Source organism: Lates calcarifer, linkage group LG11, assembly GCF_001640805.2.
Source record: "Lates calcarifer isolate ASB-BC8 linkage group LG11, TLL_Latcal_v3, whole genome shotgun sequence".
NCBI classification, from domain to species: domain Eukaryota; kingdom Metazoa; phylum Chordata; class Actinopteri; family Centropomidae; genus Lates; species Lates calcarifer.
In genome coordinates, this window is record NC_066843.1 from 12,625,504 (window position 1) to 12,652,082 (window position 26,579).

A 26,579-nucleotide genomic window follows, 5' to 3' on the forward strand; every position below is an offset into this window, starting at 1 on the left:
AAAATAAATGCCTCAGAGTTATGAGTGTACAGTTTGTACCTCACTAGCACAAGTGTGTCCTCCCTCGGTTTTTTTTTAATTGACAAAAAAATAAGACCATATTTGATCATTGCCTCTCAGTTTTCTTGAATGTTTTTTTTTTTCATCTGCAGTCAATGTCTCTTAGAGACTTTCAGCTATGCAGCTGTGTGGAAAAAGTGTCAGACTGCAGAGTTCATAGGAAGTAAAAGGTTAATGTTGCATAACTGTAAAGCAAGCTCTTTCTTGAAGTGACAAAAAGTCATTTTATTTCACTGATGAACACAAGTGGAGAGGAGAAAATACTGTGAGACAGTGAAATCTACTGGTGTAATCTTTGTTTGGAATAAAAGACCTGTAGATTCTCAGCTGTCTGTGGCACATTTGACTTCCTGTTCCTGACCTCCACCAAGACATGCAGACAAACAAGGTGATGGGGAGAGAGCAAGAGGCTTGGGGGGGTTAAAAGGTTGAAAATTGCATTTGTTACCTAAAATTTATTCTGTAACTGGAGGCATGATTGACAAAGCACAAGACACACATACTGCTTTTCAAAAGAAATTTAATTTGAACCCATCTTAATATTAATGAAACCACATTTGATTAATATAGTACTGACCAGCCATCGTTTTGTGTTAGTATATTTTGTCTTGAGAAAAAAAAAAACAAAACATGATGGATGAAGCTTTTTACAAACATATTACTAAAAGCAGACTTTGGACAAAAAGGGACAGGATAATCTTGGCTTAGATTAACAAAATACTGATACAAAAACATAGAAACAAATGGTGTAAAAGAACTTATTAAAATATTTTATTACAACAAAGCTTTGTATTTCAAAATCTACAAATTTTGGATAATTTTCACATTGATTTATGATAAAAATAGCTGATATGGTTTTATGATAAATGTAGCTTTTAATGGTCTGTAAATGCAAATAAGAGAACAGGCCTATAACAGAATATATGTGTAAATAGTCAAATCACTGTTTAAAACAAACATAGACTTAATAATATTTCTCAGTCATTAAAAAATACATTTCTTAAAACATGAATGCACACAACCTGATACAATCATTATAGTGGTATTGAAGTGAGCAGCATGTTTATGTGTCTGTGTGTATGTGTGCGTGCCTGTATGTGTGTGTGGAAATGAGACCAGTCCCCTGTTCCTGCTGAACTGAGCCAGCCGACGTCACACACTGATTATCAGCACAGCAGGCACAGGAGACCGACCCAGCAGGGGGTGAGGAGGGGGCAGACAGAGGTGATTTTACACACACACACACACACACAAACACATAAATATATGCAGGAAAGTCAGAGAAACAAACACACACACACATCAAACAAATTGACACTGATGCTCATGCAGAAATCAACAGGTGGAAGCATAAACAGAATATGAATGCACAAAGTCACATCACACACACACACACGCCCTGAGAGACCCTGGCAGCCGCGGATATTAAATGACGACACAAGATGACTTATCGCTCGCCCTAAACGAACAGGAGCAGCCTTCGACACTAATGAGACAGCTGACATTTAGGAGACACTGACACACACTGAAGCTGCACACTTTCACCTAATTCAACAGATTACCAGTTATTACTAGACGCTTATGGACAGTCATACCTGCTCCCATACACTCCGTCTTGGCCATGGTACATCACCCTCTCACAATACAAGAGTGAGTCATCCACAAACCATCACACATTCACTGGACCACATGTGCTGTCGGCCTTCAACACACTCTTGGTCATGGTAGAAGTGATTAGGTGCGAGCCCAAGTTTGGTAGGGCCCATAAAAAGAGTCAAAGAATGAAATCTTGCAAAAGTGAAACAGCACACTTTTTCCTCTTTTATTGACATCAGACTGTTTTAAAAGAGAAATTATTTTCTGACACACAGTTTTCACTTGTTAACCAGCACACTGTAGTTTCCATTTCCATTCAAATTCGGTACAAATTTTGTCTGACTTTACAGGAGGTAATGCTAATGCTAATTCTATGAGTGATAACATGATGGAACTATGGCATTTCTGTTTGTTTCACGTATCATTTTTAGAAAGATTATAGTCCCCTCACTGAAATTGAAAATGAAACACTTTATATCTTGTTTTTTTTTTTTCTATTTTAGAGGGTGTAAAATGGCTCTATGTCAACCACAGTGAGCAGCTTTACACAGTAGATGCTGTCACGCTCATCTGAAGTGCAGTGTTGATGGAAAAAGTGGTAGTCTGATGCAGTGCGGCCCCTCCCTGACCTTTATTCCCCACCCCATCCCCCTGCAGGCTGTAGCCCTGTGGCGGCAGAACTTAACCACTGTGAACATGGCAGACACTCACTGTTCACATGTGGGTTAAGTCCTGCTGCCGCACAGCCCAGGTCGTACAAGCATCTGTTGGTGACAGGGAAGTGAGATGGGTGTGTTTGTGTGCGAGTATGCAAATGAGAAAACATGGGTGTGACCGCCCTTGTGAGTTAGCAGATCAGTGTGTGTGTTTGTGAGAAACAGGCTGCTTTCTTCATGTCAGCCATTGGAAATCCCTGGCAATGTGATTCAGTCCTGTAGTCTCAAAAATCACTCTGCCAGGAATTCCCCTGGTCAACAGAGACAACAAGACAGTTTGTGGTGAGAGGACAACTTCAAAGCATGTGCAAATACAAATAATCAATGCCACAGTAGACCTCTTGCATCACCGCCGCCGCTAATGCTAAATGTTGCCACCATGTTGTTGCCTTGTGACCTCTGTACCCACATCTATACCTGTATGGGGAAGACTCAACTATCGCAGTTAGTCTGATGTGTCACATCTATGTCATTCACAGGTCATAGTCACTGCTCCTGTATGTGTGTTGGTTGGTTCTCATCAACTCCCAGACTTCACGTGGCCTCTTATAAAAATAGCATTTCAATGACAGAATAGAGAATTAGGTTAGCAGGAAGTGGTCGGTCAAGTGGCACTTCCTTTAAAGACATTTGCCCCTCTGTGTTCTGCTTCAGCCCCCTCTCCATCCCTCTTTATCTGTGCCCCTTACATGGAAAAAAAAACAAAAAGAAGTCCGGAGACCACTAGGCTGTGTTTCCTCTGCTGCTAAGCTACTGCTGAATCTCTTAAGAAATTGTCAGGAATTTTCATGTTGCGGTTAAAGAAAGTGATACTGTATTTATATGCTATTGCTTCTTATTACTGCCTGTCAAGTGATATCTGATAGCATCCAAGACTTGAAAAAGAAAAAAAAAAAAAAAGGGACAAGCATGTACACTCATCAACCCTGGAGGAGAGCACATTACTGTGAATTCCTTTTTGTTGAATTTTACTTGTCTGGACAGGACACATTTAGATAATTGAATGTCATTCCGAGGTCTAGATCCACACTGAGTCCTATTTTGCCGTCGTCTTCAGGTCTCTTTTATTTTCAGCAGCATGAATATTCCACCATGTACAAGGTATGAGTCAGTGGGACACTTTTGGGGAACTCCAGACTCTAAATAAGTTTTAGCCGGCTGTCTGTTGTCACCGTGGGCCTGCTGGAGAGCTGTGCCAGGGACACGGTGCACTTGGGCACTATCACTAACGCTGTATCATTGTTGTCACAAATCTGCTGCAGCCAGGTCGGAGAGTTTGGAAAGAGCATCCCAAAATAGTACAAAACCTACTTCTTACCCTATGCCGTATCTTTAAAGGGAGTTTGATAATAGAAAATACTACTCAACTTGTGCTCAAAGCTCAATGCTGAACCTCACATAGAATAAAAAACTGTTTCATGTGCAGATGCTTTCTAGTTTCCTCCAGGCCAATGTTCTTTCTCTCAGTCTTGTGGTTCAATCAACCAATAACACCAAATTACAACCGCTCAGAACACACTGTGATTTTGGTGCTACTGGGAAGAAATTAGAAAACCGCTGGTTCTTTCTCTGTCTGCTCTCTTTTTGACTCTTTCTCACACAGATTACAGTACGAAAGCATTTTGGAGGCCCTGAGCTAGATCTTTGTAATATCAGGAACAGGTTACCAGTGCTTACATTGTGGCGCGGTTCAGTTTTACAAAGCATTTGTTGTCACTCAGTTCATGGAAATTGAAAAAAGTTACATAAAAGCGAACCGTTATATATTCTGTGTTGATTTTTTAAAATTTAAAGCATCTCCATAAATTTTGTTTTGCATCTTTCAGCCAGTCTGTCTCCATATGGTCACAATAAGACCTGCAGTCTCAAGAAAGAAGGTCGTTTAAGGTCCCAGCACCCATCAAAGACAGCACGCTAACTCCTCTTTAACTCCTCTCCTCCATCAACCTAAAACCCTCTATCCCGCCATCCTTTCATCTGGCAGTGGCTCATCTCGTGTGTTATTTTCTCTGCCTTTTCATCTTTTCCATCGGTTTTCTCTCTTCCCCTTTGCGTTCCCCCCGTCAAACCCGCAGCCGTTAATGTCTATGAGCTCATTCCTTCCCTTCCCCTGTAATGACGGCATTCTGGTTGACGCACGCTGTCCTAGTCCAACACCTCACCTCAAACACTCGCTACGAGGATCTCAACATGTCTGTCTCTCTTTTTTTTTTGAAGAGTCCTGTTGTTACACTCTTCTCAAATTGGATGTTTGTTATGGTTAGAAATAATCATATGGTTCTGCCATGTGGGCTGCAACTCATTGGCAGCTCATAATTGTGCCAACGTGTTGCATCCTGATGGAGGCGTAGAATAGGAAAATTAGTATCACTGAGTGACGGTCGCCAGCAGATGTACCCTAGTAAAGTCAAACTAAGTTTTTAGAGAGTGTCCTCATGGCTTACAGCCTTGTGTGTGGGTGCTTTGATGGTTTTAGGGTGTGCAGTTTACACTATGTGTGTGTTCCTCTACGTTTATATTGGTGCACACGATGTATGGAGGTCCAAATGTAGACGTGGCCACTGGCTGTTTTTTCTCTCCTCTTCAGCCTGAGTTCAGAATTGACTTTTGCCGTTTACACAAGGGCACACAGTTAAGTGGAAAAGCCTCTGTTGAGACAGCTGGATCTCAACCCCTTGTTGTTTCAACACATATCTTCTCTTCTCCCTATGCCCTTGTGTGTGTGTGTGTGTGTGTGTGTGTGCGCGCATGCAAGGGGACACACAGATGCATTAAGAAATGCACACATGCTCAAAGGCTGGACACAATCTGCATCTACGCACTAAAATATGCCCACTATCAATAAACAAACAGAGTTATGTCGGGGCTGCCGGGCTAACGTGGCATGTGCGTTAGCTAGGTTCTCACTCCGTCTCATAAACCAGGAATAGTACAAATACATACCTATCTGACATCATTCACACCTCCGGGCTGTGAACCGCTTCACAGAGCAAACAGTAAGCAGGGCCAACCCACAGGCTGGCTGCACACTGCTATTGTGCACTTCATTAATAATTATGCATCAAACTGAAATATATGTCACTTTTGTGTCTTTCCATTGCATCAGAGAATTTTACAGAAGGCGGTTTGTTTCCAACCTCAGCTTCATGTGAAATCAATTTGTCTAAGTCTTACGGTTCAAGACATTATGTCAACACTGGAGCACAAGGGTTACAATAACGTCTGAATTCCCTTCTTAAAGTGTAAATATGCCACGTTGCTTTTCATAATTGCTGTGGTATCCATTACACCTCTTAAACGCTCTCGCCCTGATAAGTGCAAGAGAGCGTGGGGTGTAGGGGTGGGAGGGGCGTGGAACCGTATTAACTAGATCACCTGAGTCCAAGAAGACGAAGAGATGAGCGTGGAGAGGAAAGACGCTTGATGCTGCAGAAACTGTGGCTGCATTTCCTCTGCAACCTTTTTTTTTTCTTTTCTCAAGACAATGTTTTCAGTCCTCAATGTGACCAGTTTTTAAAAATAACACAAGTGGAGTAGCAGAAAACCAAACTCTTCTACAAAAATCAGTTGGATGCATGCTAATTCAGCCCTACCCTCAACTATAGAATCAGCAGTACACTTGAAAAACTGCATTGAAAATGGAAAAGACATCCCACTGACTCAAACCTAGATCTTTGAACCCACACACCTTACACAGTACCACACCCTGCAACCAGACAGAGTGTGTGTCTGGGTATGTGCGTGCATGTGAGCGAGATTGTATTTGTTTCATGTTGCGTGTGAGGGCGTAATTATTGCTGAGGCCGTGACATTCAGTGACATTCAGACAAGGACTCGCGCTCTGCTATGGGCCTTCTTCTCTGTTGCAGTTTTCCTGAATCAAGGGGGGTGGGTGGGGGGTGTTCATTGGCTGGCCTGGAATCAATGGAACTCACCACATGTGGGACATTAGGCTGAGAATAAAAAAGTATTTTCAGCTCCAGATTTAAAAAAAAAAAAAAAAAAGAGAGAAAAGCTCAAAGTCTCTTTGGGCTGTAAAGCTAGCCTCAGCAGTGAAGAGCCCAGCCCAAGCCCCGTGGTCCGCTCCCAATGCGTGTAACCCTATCCACAGCCTGATTCGTTGCCAAACACCCTTACCACCACCAGCCCTGTACTTAGTGTACAGCCGCCCTGCTGCCACTGAAACACACATGCACATATGGATGCAGAAACACCGCATACACACACACACACACACACACACACACACACACACACACACACACCCCTACACATCACTTTTATTCCACTACGCCACGGTTTCCTGAGCCTGGGCCCATTCCTACAGATTGCTCCTGGGCACACCCACCCACCCACCCAGCCACCCCACCAAAGCCAAACCTCGAGTGCTGGATCCCCACCTTCTCTCCTCCCCCTGCTCCTTCTATTCCCCATTCCCCCCCATCTATTCCTCCATCCATTCATCCATCCATCCATCCATTTTGGCCCTTTCCCCCTGGTAGGAAACATAATAATTCCTCACTCAGAAAGGAAGAATAACAATACCTCCAGCCCCGTCTCCCCTCTTTTCCCATGTCCTTTGGCGCAGAGGTTATCTAAAGTCACAGTCAGTTGCATAGAGAGCAAAGCAACCCCCCCAACCCTCCACACACACACACACACACACACACACACACACACACACACACACTCTCCTTCCCTCCCTCCCCTCCTTTCAAGTTGGGGCTAAATTAACTCATTATTATCTTGTCTTTCCTCTCTGCTTCAGCCTCATGTCACCCTCCTTCAGCTCCATTTTCGCTTTCCAATGCCCAATTTGGCCTACGCCAACGCTTCCCAGAGGGGAACCAGACAGGACGGCGGACAGGAAGACGGAGACAGGCCGGCCCTGAGCTGTAGCTGAAACTGGGTTAGCTACAGTAGCTGCTGGATTCCCTTCCTTTCATGGAGGTTTGGGAGCTCGCAGACTTACAGGGCCTCTGAACAATGAGAGGAATGTTTGAGCGGCTCCGGCCTTGCTTCACCACTACCATTACGTCTCTCGGCTGCTTTTCTAGAACTTTTTATGACCTCTATTGCCACTGCTGTGCTGCCAGCAACACCCTGCGGGAGAGGCACGCAGACTGATGGGACATGTAGACACGTAGATGACACACATGGGTGGACGGATGACATACGCACTGCAAGCAGACAGGAAGGCAGGCAAACAGGTAGAGGCGAACCAATTGTGCAGTCAGTCAGTCAGTCAGACGGGTGGGGATATAATCTTTAAGTCAAACACGCATACATACATACAGACAGACAAGCAGACAGACAGACAGACAGAAATTAAACTGTCCCATTCAAAGGAACTATTTACGTCTGACCTTTGTAATGGAGCCGGTCCACAGTGGCAGACCTCAGATCAGGGCAATATTCCAGTGCCAATATTACAGTACATTTGAACAGCAGGCACACATTACTCGCTCCGTGTGAACGTCTGTCCTGATCAACAGGTTGTAGGAATTGCTGTGAAGTGAGTGTGAAGTGCCTCTCTGTGGGAGACTAGTGGTTCAAGACAAAAAAAAAAGAAGAAGAAGAAGAAGAAAAAAGAAAAAGTCAAAGAAAAGCGTACAGATCTGCCTAAGTCATAAAGTCATAAAACAGTAAAAAAGCAACAATAAACCTCAGAGAAGAGGCAGACACGATGCTGCACCTACCTGAGAGACCAGTTTTTACTCCTTTTCCTCTGTCTCGTGAACACTGTCCTCATGCTCTCCAAGAGTCACACTCTAAAGTTGAACTTCACAGTTGTCGTCCCCCAACCTTTCTCTCTCTCTCTCTCGCTCTCGCTCTCCGTCTCTCAGTGTTTTCTCTGAGTGTCTCCCACTCTTTGTCTCTCTTGTCAGTCTGTTTCTCCCTCGGCTGTGCAGACAGGAGTGTGTGTGAACGCAAGTGTGTCTGGGAGCCAGACAGGGTGAGAGTAAGCGAGTGGGCGGGCCAAACCCAGTGCAGGGGATTCCTTTATGACGATGTCAGAGGAGAGGAGCCCTCCCCCTTCTCTCCTCTGCCTCTCCCTCCCTCTCCTCCCCTGTGCATGGCCGAGGCTTCTGCTAGAACACAGGAAAGGGGGCAGGGAGATAATTGGCCGCACAGCTGCTAATAAATGAGCAAAGGCTGTTTGAGTCAATAGCAAGCAGGAAGAGGAGCTAAATGTGCAGTGTTTTCAGTGGACAAACACACTGAGGTAGTTTGTCACACCTTCTTGTGTGTTGGAGACGTTCCATTGAGAGATGAAAGTTGCAAAATGTTTTTGTTCCAGCAGACAGAGATCATATCTTTCTTTGACAATAATCAGATTGAACATGCTTATCTTTCTCTTCAAACCCTAAGAGAGAAATTTCAAAACAGGCTGTCAACAGCATATTGCAGAAACATTTTTGGGAAGAGAGCTTATTTTGGATTTATCTAGGAATGCACACTTGTGTGAGAATACTCATAGAATGATTTTTATTTTATGATTTATTTAAAAAAAACAAAACATAAAGCACTTTTTAAAAGACATGACTGAGGGAAATAATATGTAAAAATGCATAAGAAATATAAAACCAAGGTCTTATTAACAAGACCATAAACAATGATAGTAAGTTGTTACATTACAGTAAGTCTCTAAATTGAGCTTTAAGAGGTGATTTGAAAGATGCCACAGGTTTAGCTAAAGCCAAATCAAAGCTGTGGATTTAGCTCTAAATCTAAATTTGTGCACAGGCAATAAGAAGCAAAGGATTTCACACCAGATACACATAGATCCATGCCAAAATGGTGCTTGCTACAGACTGAATGTTGTCAGTTATAAAACGGTAAGCAATGTCACAGTCTTGTCTCTTGTTTTGGTTGAAACCTCAAGCTGCATTTTCATGCTGAGAGAGGGCCTTTTAAGTGGGACAGGAGCGCAGTGTTTACAGTAAACTAGGGCTGATTTTTCCAGTTCACCCAAAGCTGAGCGCATTTTCAACGTGGAAATTGGTTTTAGAGTGAGACAGGTCTATGAGTGCGGGTTAGGAGATGTGCTCGAAAGTGTACATCTGAACGCGCTGCAGTTGTTGTGGTGACTTTAACGTCCCTGTCATAGCAAGAAAAGTCTTCTTTCCTGTATTTCGCTGATAAAGAGTAAGTAAAGGCATGAAAAGTGATTCAAATCAACCGGCCGACTTCTTATTGGAAGAAAACAGCAGAAACTTGTGTTCACCAGTGTCTTTGCAACCTCATCTCAGTTGTGTTTGTGTGTGTGAGGTGTTTGTGTCCAAGCTTGGTTTGATCTGCACCTGTCAAGCGCAGAAGCCCCCCTCACCCACCACCACCACCATCATCAATATCACCGTCTCCTGCACCCTCACCCCCACCCCAACAGACACACAGTAACACGAGCTTCTGAGAGGGGCTATTAGAGGCTTTACGACTTCCCCTTCTTCCCCCTGAAGCCTTTGGGTGTGTGTGTGTGTGAGTGGTGAAGTCCCGCACAGACGACCACGCCCCTGTGAGAGAGAGCGGACGTCACACATTCCACACACACATACACACACACTCGCGCGTCTCTTAGCAACACATACACTCAAGCTCAGAGAAATGACTATGCCAGTAAAGACACATGACCACGACACATCGTTTATCTTCAGATGGGATAATGTTTTGTTTATGGTCCTCAGTTTCTATGTGGTCTTCACAGGGGATTTACAACTTTGCATAACAGCCGCTGCTGAATGAAGTGTAATGAATGCCTTAAGTTTTTGATTGTTAGTTAGCAAAGATTACATGTGGTATGAGTGAACTTGGTTATGACAGAGTGGGGTGTTGCTTCATAAATCATGAATTTCTCTTTTTCCCACTCTTTCTCCTCGTCTTTCCTCCTCTCAGTGCCTGTTTGTGTATCTGTGTTCCTAGCACTAACACTGATCTTGACTTTTCATGTCATGTAAAAGTTCCATGTGAGACTCAAATGGTCAGATGAGCTGTGATTAAATCCCCCCCACCCTTAAAAAAAAAAAAAAAAAAAAAAAAAAACAGAAGAAAAAAAATTTCCCATCTCCATTCTGTGGTCTAAACCTTGATAGATACAGTGCACACTCCCCTCTTATTTTGCCTCCTAGACATCACAATTAGCATATAGCCACACGCAACAGCACTACTGTAATGACTGAGATGAAACAGAGATGCTCTCGGAACCTATTCATTACAAGAAGGCAACTTTCAGTTCAAGGCTAATACCAGTTCTTTCAGTCTGGCTGAAAAAAATAAAAAAAGATCCAAATAAACTTGGTATGAAACTGTAAAAAAGAAGCCATATCTTGCAACTTTTTTTTTTTCTTTTTTTCACCAATGCCAGTTTATTGAGAGCAAACTCTGGTGCGCAATGTTCTGCAATCAGTCTTGCTGGCAGCGAGCAGCAGTGGTGGTATTTGGAAAACGGTGCTGAAAGTAAGCTCTGTGCTTCTTCTTCTTCTTCCCTGAGGCCATAATCTGTTCTTTATGGTTCTGTGAAATATCATCAGCTCTATGTAAAGCCCAGTGATATGTAAGCGTGGTTGTAAATGTTCCTCTGTGTGTGTGTGTGTGTGTGTGTGTGTGTGTGTGTGAGAATGTCTGTGTTTCAACTGATGAGTCCACCATTTTCTTAAGATAACAGTGACAGGTGTACCAATAAGAGTGCGTGTTTGCATTTGGTTAACACACAGTTTTGTGTATAGTACATGTGAGGATGTGTATAATAAGGAAGTCGTACATTATAACAGAAGTGCAGATCTGCTGAGGCTTGTGGGTGAATTTGTGGAGTCATGGTGGACTTGTGTCATCTTTGGTTAATATTTCATTGAGAAATATGCTCCATAGGTCATTTTATCTCAGAGGTCAGAGTACAGGTTTATATCTGTGTGTGTGTGAGTGTACATATGGATACACTATACGTGCTTATTGTTACATGTATCTCAGCGCACAGAAGTCTGTAAAAATGCATCTTTATGCACTGTATGTGTGTGTGTTTGTATTTCTTTGTGCGTCAACCAGTCACACCGGACATTCAGCTGAGTGACCATCTTAGACAGTGAGTCAGACGACAGTAACTGACTCCAATCGGGGCCACAGGGTCTGGGAAAGAGGGAGAGAGAGAGAGAAAAAAAAGAGTCAACTTCCATTTGGTTGTCATGGTGAGTCAGATCCAATTATGCAACAAGCAGTGGAAAATGGTTTTGGAGAGCGAAAGAAATGCAGGAGAATGAGAGAAAGAGCGACTAGTGGTGCCAGCTGATCTGAGAGGTATCAGTGTTACCCTAATTTAAGCAGACACGTTGGCTAAGAACATACGCTTATTAACAGTTTCTACAGGGTGAGAGAGAACTGCGCTCACACAGAGATTCACGCATAAAAACTTGACTATACTCTTGTCTTGCTCAAGGGCACTTTTATATTTTCTTTCGAAAATATAAGTAAACACATTGTGCCTGAAGTCACTGTTAACTTTTTCTGTATTAAACCACACCATGATCTTGAACTAACCTTAACCTAAAGTCCTAAACATAACCAGAAAAAGGCTGTGGTCACTGCAAAGGTACATGTCCATATCCTCTGCTACACAGTCCAAGGATTTGAAACACTGCACAACACAACAGTCCAGTACTCCTCCACCACATGCAGAGAATACCAATACTGACCTGCCTTCTGAACACAGCAATCAAAGGAATAACACAGCACAAAAACTACAGGATTTCTGCTCATTGGTCAAAGATTTATTTATTTTTTTCTCTCCATGTCTTCTTAGCAGGCATTCTCTTTTATTTTATTTTATAATGTGTTGAGTCTGAATTCAGTGGGATTTTAAACAAGATTTTCCAACTTCTGGAACAGAACCTGGAAGATCAGGTTTTATTTCAGCCTCCTATTATGTGTCTAAATACTGCAGATGCTAGCTAGACGTACTGCTGCTGGTAATAGTATTGGATAGGGCTGGACAGGCAACCTGTCAGCTAATAGGTGGCCTCTCTAATCAACCTGTCAACCCTTCATCCCTCTCCTCCTCCTCCTCAGCTCCACCCTGAATTAGCAGCCTTGGGACACTTTCTCCCTCCCACCCCACTTCCCGGCCTCATCTTCCTCCTCCTCCTCCTCCACCATCCAACCCCTGACCCAATCCTGGGACATTTGAGGTCATAACTTTTCTACGCCTCATCCACTGCTGGACTATGTCACTGGAAACCAGTCCAGAACTCAGTCATAAAGTCCACAAAAAGACCAGCACGAGTTCAAAACTGGCCAGTTAGGAGGCTCTGAACGGATCCACTTGACTTTGACTGGTCTGTCCTTATTTTCTCTTTTCCTACGCTCGCTCCCTCCCTCTCTCTCTTTCTCTCTCTCTCTTTCCCTCCCTCACTCCTACCTCTCTGGTATTTATGTATTGGCAGTTGCCGTGGAGACAAGACACACAAACACTGTGGCAGTAGACAGGAAGTGCTGTGGAACCACAATGGCGTCACTGCGGCTCTGCGCTCTCTCTCTCTCTCTCTGTCTGCCCCAGCCAGCATGCATGCTATTATCCTTAGCAAGCCTATACGGAGACCACACTGCTCTCTCTTTCCCTCTCTTTCTCTCTCATTTCTCTCATTATTATTAGCATTGCTTTTTCAGCTGTCTCCCTCTCTCTCTTTCTCTCGCTCTCTTTAACTTTATACCACATTAGCTGCTTTAGTATTTGGAAAAATTGCTGTCTGATTTGTGGTGTCTGGAATGCCTGGTGTTAGTTGATGTGCTGAAAAGCTGGCATCGGCTGTTTTAAATGTTCGACCTGTCTACAGGGCGTTCACTGTCGAGAAGCTAATCCCCTGTTTCAAAACTGGGTCAAGAATGTGTGTGTGTGCACTGTATGTTTTGGAGTTTGTGAGAGGCCTGTGAGTGCGAGTGGAAGGGCAAGAAATGTCAGCGTGTGTCGGATTTGTTGTGAGAAAAAAACCCCAAACTGATATATATGGTTGAGGGTGTCAGGTTACGTGTATAAGTATGCTGTATGAGTGCTTTGTGTGCGACCGAGTGAGTCAACAGGTGAATGAGTAAGAGGCAGATATAGCGAGGCCAGTGCCACAGAGAGAATAAAAGGAATGTGTGTGGTCTTATTGCAGACTCTTACATCAGACGGGCATTAGTGTACAGTGCACATCCCTCCTGTTCTCCCTCTGTCTTTTTTACACATCCCGACTCTAAATATACTCCTCTGGAAAAACCCCTTGAGAAGATACCGCCCTCTCCCACTCTACATGCTAAAAATATCCAGCCAAGACCACCTTTACACCCCCCCCCCCGCTTTCTTTTCCTCTGTCCTCGCTTCCCTCGTCTACTTGTCTGCTGCCCCTCTCCTCTCGCTTTTTTTGCCTCTTTCACAAAACGCCCAAAACCCTAACTCTTGTGAGTGATGTGACCCCCCTCGCTTTTCTTTTGCTCCTGTTAACCCCCCCCCAATTGCTCCCCTTTCTGACATTTGGAGCCTCCTTCTAGTCCCCCAAAGGCTGCTTGGCATTTCTGCTGACATAGACAGCCAGTCATCCCTCCATCCACCCATCCATCCATCCATCCATCCATCCATCCAAATGGACATGCAGCCAACCGGGCCATTGCCCAACCAGCTGACCACCCAGCTGGCCAGATGATTAGCGCAGTCCAAGCTATCAGCAGTCTGGCCGGTGAAAACGGGCGAGTTCTCCGGACACACAAAACACAGAAGAAACAGAGGTGGATTTTCTTGAGGTGAGCTCATAGCATGGAGACAAGCAAGGGAGTAAATCAAGGAGAGAGAAGGAAAGATTAAAAACAGATATGCTTAAGATCACAGAGTCTATCACCCCTCTCTGTAAGTGGGGGAATAAGGATTTGAACAGGTTTGAAACAGTGTCAGTGATCACCGAGGGTGACACCATGAAGTATGATGAATAAATATCCTGCATATTTCCTGCATTTATATAAATAAATAAATATATAATCTTAAATAATTATCTCCTGATAAATCACTTTAAAAAAAAAATTATATCTTACTATCTTATCATTAACAGATAATCAATTTGAGCATCTTTTTAAGAAAATATTAACTGATAATAAAAACATAGATTAAATCATATTTTGAAACCATAAAACCAAACTGGCCATAGTTTTGCCCAGCCCTGAGTGGTGTCTACAGCTCTTCCTCTCAGTTTGCATGTAGCCACCGCATCCTATAAGGTAGGGCAGCCAGTCTGAAGCATGAGAGGTGAAACCCACATCACAAAAAGTCCTCAGCACAGTCACGCTGCTCTTAAAAGCTCACAGATTTGAATGAGATTGACATCAACCCCCCCCATTTCTCCCAGTTCTTGTCCCTTCTGGAATATGGTGGCAGGAAAGCAAGAGCACAATGTTCAAAGAGACTTCTGCAAGAAAAATAAAGTGAAATAGTGAAAGTTGAGAGGGACAGAAACAGGGTCATATGGCCATCACTGCTGTGGTAGTTATGCCCTTGGCGATTATAGTAAAAACGGACTATGAGTCGAATGGTGGTAGCAGTGTTGTTAACGGCACTGTGGCTGTAAAAAGAGGAAGAAGAAAGAGAAGTGAACCATCAGGAATAACTATTTAGAATGAAATAAAGTTGAGCAACAAGGCCTGTGGATGTGTTGCTCTCTTCCTGTTTGAGGAACTGATTAAAAGTGGCGTACTGTACATGTAGGACAGTCATTTTATGTGTTTATTTGTGGTGGTCAATGAGAGAGGAAGCCTATCTGTAGCCACATGGTGTTTCTGTTCCTCCAATCAACCGCTGACATCATCTGGAGTGACACACGGCCGGGTGACTTCCTCCGTTCCATTAATCACTTGTGTGTTAACAGGCGCACACACACTCTCTTCAATTCCTGTACCCTTTACAGCTCGGCACCACATTCTGCCCTCCCTCGTTAGCCTCTCAGCACCAACATTAGCTCTTTCCCAGCTGGCCTGGCCCTGCTTAGCACTGACCTTTGACCCCTCCCAGTTCACCCTCAGGAAACTTCCAACCTCCAGCGCCGTGCTTCCTCGTCCACCTGCTGCTCACCTGCTGTATGGTGGGAGGGAGGGGCTGGGCACACTGTAGATGAAGGGATGAAACCAGACGAGGGAGGATCTTTCTGTAAGCGCATGCCTGAGAAAAACACCACACACACACAGACTGATTTTTATCGAGAAAGGCATCTTAAAAAAAAAAAAAAAAAAGGTGAAATGTGTATCTTGGCTTTCCTGCACTTGTGTTGTGAAATTCATTAAAAAAAAAAAAATTAATTAAAAAAAAAAAAAGTGAAGCAACCCACAGCCGTTGGAGGACAGGTGATATTTCTATCCTGTTATCTTTGCAGAAATAAACCTGACAAGAGGGATCAGCAATGCTGCACTCTGATTGGACGTTTTGAGCTGAACTTCAGGCATTGGAGAAGTAGAGGTAGAGTGAAAGTAAAAGAAGTGAGGGAGATATATTTATTTGGCTTGAATTTATATGGGTATACTTTAGATATTAGTGATAACCTACTTACTGTACATTTAACTATGATACTCTGCTGTGTTAGCAAAATAATTGTGTAGCTAAAGTTGGTCGTATTCACTGTATCATTACTTAAGCTTTGGGAATAATCAAATCCACTAAAGTCGAACTGGATGAAGACTAAACACTAAACTAAACTGAACACTAAAAAGAGTGATAGAGTCACAGAGTGGAAATTAATAGTCAGCTTTGTGATGTGAAGCAGTGAGACGTTGTAGAGTATATCAACGTTTATGATGTAAAAACAGACAGATGCATCTTTGCAGGGAGGATGAAGGGGTCTACATGGTGCTCTATTTTCTACCACTCTGTCAGGGGGTCAACAGTAGCCAAAGCACACATTTAGCATAGTATGAGCCACTGTCTGTAACTGAATGTAAATCACAGCCTACACACACATAAACCTACAGACTCCTCAGTGTAAATAAAATCAGTCTCATCACTTTAAGGACTCATCAACTGTAACAGCAGGCAACAGGTCATGGGAAAACAAACCCATCAGTCAGAGGAAACAGAGATGACGAACATGAGAAAAATCAAACTACTCATTTTCACAATGCATAAACATTATGTGAGACACTCAGCTTTGTGAAACTTTCCAGTCTGTCTCTTGGTTAAAAGGGTTTGCAAAATTCAAGCAAATGCAAAGTTTTCTCGCGCTCAACCAGGTGGCCTTCCTACATGTTTAGGCGTCAGACAATAAATGGGTGGTTTAGTAAGTTAAGCCAAGGTGTGCACAAACTGGGTGTGTCCGTGTGTGTGTTTCCGCTACCCCCACCCATGTGAAGGGTGCTCTTGGGACAGGGTATGTGCCCGCACTCGTGCCCTCTGGCTCCTCGGCTTCCCTCCATTTTGGCGCATTGCACTCTCTTATCCCGGCTCCCTTTTCCTCTTTCATGCTTTTCCTTTTGTTTGTTTCTGTCTTGATTTTTCTGGGTTTGTACAAATTCTCCAACTCATTCCCCTCTCTGTTCTTTTTTCTGTCCTCTCTCTCTCTCTCTCTCTCTCTCTCTGTTCTTGTTGGTGTAGCTGTCCTTATTTGGCTTCCCTTCGAGTGAGTGGGAGTGTGAGTATGAATGTGACTGTGTGTGTGTGTGTGTGTTTCCTCCTGACTGTGAGTCACTGCTTGTCTGACTCACGAGCGCTAACAAAAACACACAGTTGCCATGGGGACGAACCCCCCCACCCCCCTCATCTCTTCCCCCCTCCCTCCCTCCTCCCTCCCTGTCAGTCTCTGGTTTCTTTCGCTCTCCTTGTGGGCACCGCTGCATCCCTGGTAGCCCCGGCACTGTTCAATTGGGTGGCACTCTGACTCGGGTGGGATGGTGGTGGGGATGTGGGATAATGAGCAGAATTGTAAAGACAGAGGAAGGAACAAGACAAACACAAAAACACAGAATAAAAGTCTGAAAATAAACACAGGTGAAAACTGGCAGAAAAATTGTTTAAACTGAAAACTTAAATTAAAGTCCAGGAGGCTCAAGGAGAACAGGATCCTAGGGTGCGCGACAAGCAATCATCTATCATCAATAGTAAGTAGAAATGCCTGCAATGGCTGAGACAGGCTAAACAGAAAGTGCCCACCTGTGGCTCCATTCTCTGCTTCTGTTCTCTTGCTTTTACTGCTCTGAAATTGCAGACTGCTTTGAACTGGGCCCGTCCTTTGATGTGCTGGCGTCACTACTCGGCCTTGCCATAACCTCCAGGGAGCTTGATAATTTGCCCACGTGTGGCATTACATTTCGACAAAGATCAGGTAGGGCACTGGATGTACCCGCAGCCTCATGCTATCAAGATTTGGCCTACTTCCTGGATGCTAAATGCTGGTGGTGCGCCACCTAGTGGACAGACAGTATTTTGTTTGAGAGTTTTTTGTTGTTGCGTCTTTGTAACTAACTGATGGATATATTGTGGTTGTCCATTTTTGGATAACTGTAATTTGACCAACTGACTGACTCATAGATATATTTCAGATACAGATGAGCTGGACTTGCATCATTTACTGAAGTGAAAGTAGCAATACCACTGTGTAGAAATACAAGAGAAATGCAGAAGTCCAGCACTGAAAATTATGAAAAGGTACAAAAGCAACAAAAGTAAAAGCACTCATTACACAGAATGACCCATTTCAAACTGCTGAATATCTCAACCTATAATAATACTTGATAATTTATTTGTTGATCATATCATTTATTTATTATTAGTCCTAATCTGGAAAATAGCAAATAACTGAAATTATCAAAAATGTATCTTAGTAAAAAGTATCTCACCCAAAGTCAGCTGAGATTAGCTCCAGTCCTCAAGCGAGCCTGAAGGATAAATAGTATTGATAATGGATGGACAGTAAAAAAAAAAAATTGCCTCTGAAATGAAATAGAATAGAAATATAAAGTAGCATTCGATGGAATCACTCAAGTAAAGTACAAATAGCTCAAAACTGCACTTAAGTACAGTGACTACAAACTCTTCTTCTCTTTCTCAGGTTTCAGTGTTCGAAGCCAAAAAAGGTTAAATTATCCTATATATCTAAAATATAGCTGAATTGGCAGAGAAAGATACAAATAACTCGTGAAGCAAAACTAAGTTCATTCTGTTGATTTTTGCATGACCCTGCAGATTTATTTCAGAGCCACTGGACAAAAGACCTACGAGTGTATACAGTAGTTAAAGCTAGCTTCACCTCAACCAACCACAACAGAACACATTAAAGCATCAGTATTAAAAATCAAATGCTTTCATATACATCAGTAAACAGGCCTTTTGCATAAAGCCACAAACAGTGCACCACAGGCAGAGGCAGACAATGGAGATACAGACGCACACTCTCCAAACCCCCTTTGCATGCAGATTCACACACAGACACACCAGTTTTGACCTCTGTTTAACCTTTGTGTGTCCTGAGAGCTCACGGCAGCTGGCTGGTGGAGAATTCTGAGAACAGACTGAAACTGTACGCCGGCATAATCCTCAGCAACAGAGAGACAGGGAGAGCGAGGGCTGAAGGGGGAGAGAGAGGAAACAAGGAGCAAATGAGAGATATTGTACCAATAAAAAGGAGGAATGTGAGAGGAAGAGATCAGTCGCAGTTTCAGCTTTGCAAAGAGGTTCAAAACAAAGTGCTGGATTACGCCTGAGAGAGATGAGAGTAATGGGAAAGACTCAGAGGACAGAGCAAGGGAGACATGAGACAATGACAACAATTTAATATATTCAAAACGCAATTGTCACACTTTATTGAAAAAAATGCAACCTGCCATATATACTGTATGCTTTTTCATTATATACATGTGCATCAGCCATAGTAACAGCCACAGTGTTTTTTCTGTGACTGTCACAACATACAGAGTGAACCCTACTGCACACACAGACACTACTTTTCGTGTGGGCTCTGTAAAGTAAGAATAAGACTATGAATGGGTAGCAAAAAAGAAAAAAAAAGTTCTCCACATAGATGACTGACATTTCTACCACTTGTGTTATATCAGTGTAGCTTGGGTTGTGGCATGGATATCTTGTCTACACACATGCTCACACAGATTGAGCTCCAAATGTGTGTGAGCATGTGTATGACAGCTGTCCCTGTATGTGTAATAATCCTCAGTAAGCTCCATGGCTCCCACAGTCTCTTTCACTAGATCCTCCAGAGCATCTCTGACCTCTCTCTTTGTGTCTCCTACACTCTCTCCCCATAACATGCTAACACACACTGCTCATGTTGTACCTGATCACATCCCTTCATCTGAAAACATGGCAGTTGCACCTTTCAGCCTTAACCCTGCTTTCTTTCTTGCTCCTTATTCAATTAAAGGAATGGTCTGACATTTTGGCAAATATACTTATTTGCTTTCTGGTGGAGAGAAAATTCAAAGCTGTACAGCAGCAGCAGCTTAGCTTAGCACAAAGACTGGAAACATTGGGAAACAGCTAGCTTGGCTCTGTCCAGCTGTAACAAAGTCTGCCTATCAACATCTCTAAAAAGCTTACTAATCAACATTTTATATTTCATTTGTAAAATCTGTACAAAGGCTGTTGAGTAAAAATGACCATTATCTGTATTATATATTTTTTTTACCGCTGAGCTGTTGCCATGGGAAACAGCTTCAGGACTCCATAAAGTTAACACATACAAGTCAGACACACAAATAGAAAATTGTCATTTTTACACATTAGTTTTTGCATTAAGTAAACAAAAGATATATTAGGTGGTAATTAGAAATGCTAGTAGGTGGATTTGTTTAACTTTGGATGAGCCATGCTAGCTGTTTCCCCTGTTTTCCAAGCTACGCTAACCTGCTGCTAGGTGTAGCTTCATAATTACTGTACAAACAGGAGTAGTTTGATTCTATTTATCTAACTCTCTGGCTGAAAGCGACTAAGTGCGTTTCCCAAAAATGTTTAACTTTTAACTATTGAAACATGCCCTCAGGACAGTTTCACCCATCAGTTAAACTCATTTCATCTTTTTGCCTTAAATTTCATCAACAGGAAGATTTGAAACCACCCATAAATCAAGATGACACACTAACTTGACTAATATCTTTTGAGAAAATCTCTTGTAAATCGTTTCAGTTTAATTTTTAGAGTTATTCATTAATGAAGGGTTACCGTAGCTGTAGTCTGTTCAATCTCTAATACTGATTTATTAGAAGTTGGCTGCCTTGCCAGCCTTTAAACAATATTCCTTCCACAGCTGGTTATAAAATCATATCAACCCTGTGCCTTCACATTTATCAGCTTGCTTTCACATCACAGTTAAAAGTGTAAATATAACATAATAACTACATAAAAGTAAAAGCGTCCCTCACATAACATCTGAATGACTATCTCTCAGTTATTCTTTCCTTCACATCCACCTTCAGTAATACTAGTGAGAATAAACTGTCAAACTGTATTGAGTTTCCTTCCTCAACTGCACCTGAATTAATTTTAGTTTTAGGTACATTGTGAGATGATGAATGACATCTGGATAAACATCTACTCTGTTTAGTGCCAATAGAGGGCTCTATTTGTGGTGGAAGTTTGCCCTCTGCTGTACACATCAAGCTCTCTACAATGAGAAACTCATTCAATAGGCCACTTGCCCTAAGACACATAGATATTCCTCTGTCCTAGGTTCCAGTTTCCATTATTTACTTAATTAATGCATTAATGTTAGTGGTGCTTTCCTCTGTTATGCACATACGCACCCGAGCACAATTTTGGAAGAGAGGTTAGTGGTGATACATGTATTAAGACTGAGTGCTAAATAACAAGCAACATGAATTCTTTCTGAATAAAGCAGGGCTGATCTGCAGCATTTCAGCTGGTGCATATCTGGGCTTAAGCTCACGACTGCTTTATAATCTCAATGTAAAAATACAAATACACATAGAATAGATTATACACAACCAGTACACACAGCCATCCTTTTCTTTGTCAGTGGTTATCATCAAACATCTGGGTCGGCTGGAGGTGGAGGGTCTCAGCTCGTTCACAGTGATCTTCTGCCAAGTTTAGGCTTCCTTTGACTGATGGGCCAAAACTCCCAAAATGTCCACAATCATTAATGTCACAGTGTCCATAAAACTATTTGAAAAGCAGTCCATGATGATGGGATACTGTTTATTCATAGCTGTTTATACTTTTTAAATATAAAAATAACTGTCTCCTCCCTATTTGTTTGAAATTAGTCTCTGTGTGTAGGGAGGATGGGATGATTAAAGTAAAGGGAAAAATGAGGAGGATTTAGGCAAATTTGTGAATCTTGTTTGCAATGCTCCCATCTGATACAAGCACATGTCTGTGAAGCTTTTTAAGGTCATCCGACCTCTTAACAGTGTGATTTTAGCAATGTGTACACAGTTTTTGCAGTCGGTCAACACTTTATTGTACTTTGATGAGGGAAAAGTAGCTGTTTAAGTGGCAGAAAAAGTAAAATCCATTGGACAGCTCATCTTTTTGTCACTTTTAATTCCAGGAACAATTGATCTTCTGTTGTATTGAGTCTTCTTTCTATGAGAAAAAAACATGATCTGTGTAGTACGAGGGACGTTCTCCCACAGCACAAGCTCGTCCATGCAGATGTTCTGCAGACAGCTCTGTCCTTTTTGTCTTTGAAGAGTCCTTGGAGGAGAATGTCTCAAAAATTACTGAAGAGTTCATATTTCTTCATCCAGTCCATCTGTGGTGCCTTCCTCTTTTCTTTGGCATGGACCTTCATCTTTTCCTCTGCTGCCGTAGCGCTTAGACTCAGGCCCATCTCGGCAAACGGGTCCTGCAGCCGGCCACCCTCGTCATCCGCCAGCTAGACCGGTGAGATCGAGAGATTATCACAGAGGGAAACGCAGACAGAAGGGTTGAGAGTACTCACAGTAACAAACCCACCTGTGTGCTGTTGCCCTGGCTGCTGAGGTCAGAGCGTGTGGACCTGATGGATTGTGTGGTGGAGCTGCCATTGATCTGAGGGCTGGGGGAGCCATTGGATATGGACGGGCCATCATACTCTGTCAAAACAATCAATCAGACAATGCATACAAATCACTTTACACTCTAGTATAGTCTTTATAATCTTTATAAATGTACTTAAAAAGAATGTGGAAGTCTTTAAGTTTTGTTGTAAATAGTTTTAGGAGGTCAGTGGAAGGCCAGGCATGATTTTTTCCTCTGACTTTATGCAGTGTAAACTAATTCTGGTAACACTTTATTTTACGGGTCTGTAATTTCCCAATAATTTCTGAGGAAGTTTCCCAGAAAGAACTGTGTCATTTGGCACTAATTATAGCAAAATTCAAGACAATGTGGAACTGCTTTACTTCCATTTAATTGATTGCATAACCTCCAATCTTTTAGTGCAGCTAAATAAAAATGTGAAATTTGTAAAGAATTAAGTTTAAAAAAAGGAGATGAATGATGAATAAATGGGTTGTAATGGGGCTAATCTTTAAAGGAAAGTCATTTGGAAATCAGCAGCTGCTTCTAAACTGAACACAATTTACAAAACTGTAACTTAAATAACTGAAATAACAGAGTTTTAACTGTTTTTTTCCAGGAAGCTTTCTAGAAAATGAAGGAAATCTAAAACAAAATGTCACCCAGATTTGTTGAGAATTCATCTTTTCCAATAAAATACCTGTGAGTACTTCCCTGTGCGGTGTGACCATAACCTACTTGATAATGCTGCATACTGAAAGTTCAGATGTACACGCAACATGTAGCCCTTTTGGGTGATGCATGCCTACCTTTGAGATGACTGACTGTGGGGATAATTCCTCTCCTCTTGAAGTGTTCATCTGTGTCTGGATCGACAACCAGCAGCCAGGTCTCGTCTCCCCCTTTCTTTATGAAGGCCACCACCTCTGCATGCCGCATGCCCTCAATGTTCACACCATTTACCTGGAGAACACCGATAGAAAACACAAAGAAGGCTGTTTTTTATTGCTCTGTGAGTTGACATTATTACAGCTCTTGCTGCTCCATCAGCACACCACACACTATGATAAAAACGGCCTTCAGGTGACTTTGGGTGACCTCTCTACACAAGTTTTGGTAATCATGGCTAGGTAAAAACATCTGAATGGAAAGCCTGACTTGGCCATTTAAAGAGGCTAAGAACTGATTACATCAGGGACTGATTTGATTACCTGCGTGTTCAGATAATACCAGCTTGTTACCATGGAAGGGTTTTCGCTTTAATTGAATTCATCGTAATTCAATCTTTCACTTTAAATTTTCTTTCAGTTTTTAAAAAGCAACATGTTAAATTTAGCGGTGAGACTGAGAAGTGGAACAAGAATGGAAGGACCATCAATTAAACACAGACAAATACAGGAAAGGTTAATTACATAGGGATTAGTATAAAAAGAAAATGAAAATAAAAACTGGTAAAAGGGAGCACTGATCAGTGATTGTAATCACATTTCTTGTCTTTCTGTAGATTGTGTTTCTATAAAAAGGTGTGCATAATCTTTTCCATGGAGCATAGATAGTTTGTCCAGTGTCCAATATAATTTACATTAAATATCAGTACATGTGGTCATGGTCAACCAGTGCTGATCCACACTGCCTCTACTGGGTCTGAGTTCATATGGATTTCTAATTTGGAGTTTTTTCCAACAAAAATCTCCAGGTCAGTGAAGTACACAGACATATACTCACTTTAATTTTGAATACAGCACCTGAAAGACTGTTTGTCCCATCTCTGTTTTTCATTGTTGAGACACTTTGCTGAGAGCCTGTGTTACTTAATCCATACAGTAGGGGGAGCCATGCATCAACGTATAGGTAATAGACTCTTCAACATGTCCCTCAGAACGCTTGAAGCACTCCACACAATGTTGCTCAAAGTCTTGTTATGAATTATGAATTCTTGCAACAGAGATTTATGACAGCAGCACCAGCAGCCGAGGATGTAGCCTGATGTTACGATGTACCACACATCAGTTATAGGACCAGACACAGCCAGACAAAGGGACATAATAAATATGTGTGCATGTGACTGATCTATTTGACAACACTGCCTTTGCCTTCACACCTAGCTGACAAAACACAATAGCCAGTTATTGTTTGGTCTTATCTAGATGCTGTGTGCATTTGGAGGCCTGCGTTTCAACAGCTTTGTCTAGACCTTGGCTTCTCTGGTGCAGGCTGCTTCGCACCACGCCAAGTTAGTGTTGGTACACAATCAATTATTGATGGCTCTCCTGGGCTCCGGCTATAGAGTGGGTTTCAGGTGTCGGAGTCCTGAGGGGGGAATTTGTTTAAAATTCACTGCTTATGACAAGAAGGGATGGAGTAAAGCATAAGAAGAGAATGGGAAGTGCAAACTCTTAAAAGTTTACTTTTGCTCTCATTTTCTGGGTGAGGAAAATGGGGGTGAAATAAGTGCAGAAAGTAGGATGGTAGACAGGTGCATTGAGACAGACTTTACAGGACTTTCAGAGAGGAAAGGAAGGGAAAACATGAGAGACAGAGAGAGAGTGGAAGGAAGACAACACTGTAAATGAGATGGAAGAAACATGAAGAAAGAGTGGAATCAACAGATGGAAAATGTGAACAGCTCTCTCCTCTCCTCTCTTGTCCTCTCCTCTCCTCTCCTCCTCTCCTCTTGTCAGACAGACAGACCATCAGACAGATAGACAGACAGACAGTTTGATACAGTGAGAACAAGCATCTTTGTATTCGGCCAAACAACAGGTGTTGTGTCATGTTTCACAGCCCTTCATTAACAGTCCATCCCACACAAGACACTGCACTCTGTTCTCTGCCCACTGGGCTAATTAATACATGCTGTAGGAACAGTACAGACGCTTATTTCTCATGGGGTTATTCCTCGGGAAAACCTCTTGATACTAGAGTCTGTGTCTGTGTGTGCATTGTAGTGCATGCCTCATCAAAGTCATGGAGCGTCCAGCCACCTGTATTCCACTGGCACATGTTTGATGTGGTTTGTGTGTATGTGTGTCTTGGGGAGAGGGAGAGAGAAGAGGCAGCAACAGACTAACCTTGGATTGATCAAAACAAGTATTATCAAATGCATGTGCACATCTGTGGAGATGACGCATGTGATGTTGTGTGACTTTTAACTCTTTGGTGTCCAGTTAAGCTTTGAAAAGACAAGATCTCACGAGCTCAGTTGTCACATTGAGATATCTGCCTAACAGGGAGAGCCCAGTGGTTGGGAGTTGGATCGTGAGAAGTGATTTACATGACAAACTGATTTGTTTCCTTTTGGAACTCCAAGATACTGCGTAAACTGTTCCAGACAAAACAAAGCAGGATTCAGCAACTGTATGGCCCATTTGTTGCCTAAAATTAATCCAGAAACTGATTTTGGTTGACAAATTAGTCGAAATTTAATGTTCCCAGAATAGCTGTCATGTTTTTCCTGTGGAAAGAGTGAATGGCACATGGTTTTGTCTGAGCAAAGGCAAACCATGTTTTGGTTGAAATTATGTTTTTAAATCCTCATAAGTCATTAAGTATTGGACAAAACTTTCTAGAAAATGAAACTGTGACTGAATAGCTATGCCAGTGGAAATGCTAAAGGTTAACAAAGTGACTGGAATTCATCCTGATGTGACACAAATGCATGTATCAACCTTTAGGGCAAACCATCCAACACCTGTTGAGAGATTTCATTCAAAACTACAAATGTAAACCTCATGGTGGTGCTAGAGGAAAGGTCAGAAGCTCACCAAAGTTAACAGGGTTCATCATCTGGGAACCATGAATTACATGTTCTAAATTTCATGGCAATCCATCTGTAGGGATATTTTGTTAAAAGCTAAACATGTCAATCGGCTGGCGATGCAAAGAAAAAGTCAAAGGATTATCTAAGTCTGTAGGGTACGTCCTACCTGGGGGACCATGAATAGACGTGCAAAATTTCATGACAGTTGTTGAGATGTTTCAGTCTGGATGTAAGTGATGGACTGACATTGCGAAGCTACTACCGTGGCTTAGTTTCTTGCTTGACTTTGGAAGGTTGTCTACAGAATCCTATGCATGAAATATGTAACAGATTGTATTGAGTGTGTTGTTTTATGATGTGTGTGTGAGAGAGAGTGAGCTGGTGTCACATCACTGTAGAGGTGATTTGTGGGCTATCATGAAATTAACCCCAAGTATGCGGGTACAATAGGAAAAGTAAGTGTGGCCCAAGTTTGTATGGC

At 42.4% G+C, this 26,579-nt stretch overlaps 1 protein-coding gene and 2 long non-coding RNA genes across 3 annotated transcripts in view; all 3 read right to left on the minus strand.

Moving 5' to 3' along the window:
- Window positions 1-563: 563 nt before the first annotated feature.
- Window positions 564-8,641, minus strand: LOC108880499 (uncharacterized). The gene is made up of 2 exons (XR_001960492.2): window positions 8,072-8,641; window positions 564-7,916 (listed from the first exon to the last, which is right to left on the minus strand). It is a non-coding gene; the product is annotated as an uncharacterized LOC108880499 (long non-coding RNA).
- A 1,792-nt stretch (window positions 8,642-10,433) lies between these two features.
- LOC108880533 (uncharacterized) lies at window positions 10,434-17,757 on the minus strand. The gene is made up of 3 exons (XR_001960498.2): window positions 17,515-17,757; window positions 15,375-15,537; window positions 10,434-11,492 (listed from the first exon to the last, which is right to left on the minus strand). It is a non-coding gene; the product is annotated as an uncharacterized LOC108880533 (long non-coding RNA).
- A 1,373-nt stretch (window positions 17,758-19,130) lies between these two features.
- Window positions 19,131-26,579, minus strand: part of LOC108880513 (Na(+)/H(+) exchange regulatory cofactor NHE-RF2) — a 33,681-nt gene continuing 26,232 nt past the window's right edge. The window contains exons 4-6 of the mRNA XM_018672069.2: window positions 23,148-23,301; window positions 22,294-22,412; window positions 19,131-22,213 (exon numbers count right to left, since the gene is read on the minus strand). Coding sequence (XP_018527585.1) covers window positions 22,049-22,213; window positions 22,294-22,412; window positions 23,148-23,301 — 438 coding nt within the window. The 3' untranslated portion in view covers window positions 19,131-22,048. The remainder of the gene's footprint in view (window positions 22,214-22,293; window positions 22,413-23,147; window positions 23,302-26,579) is intronic.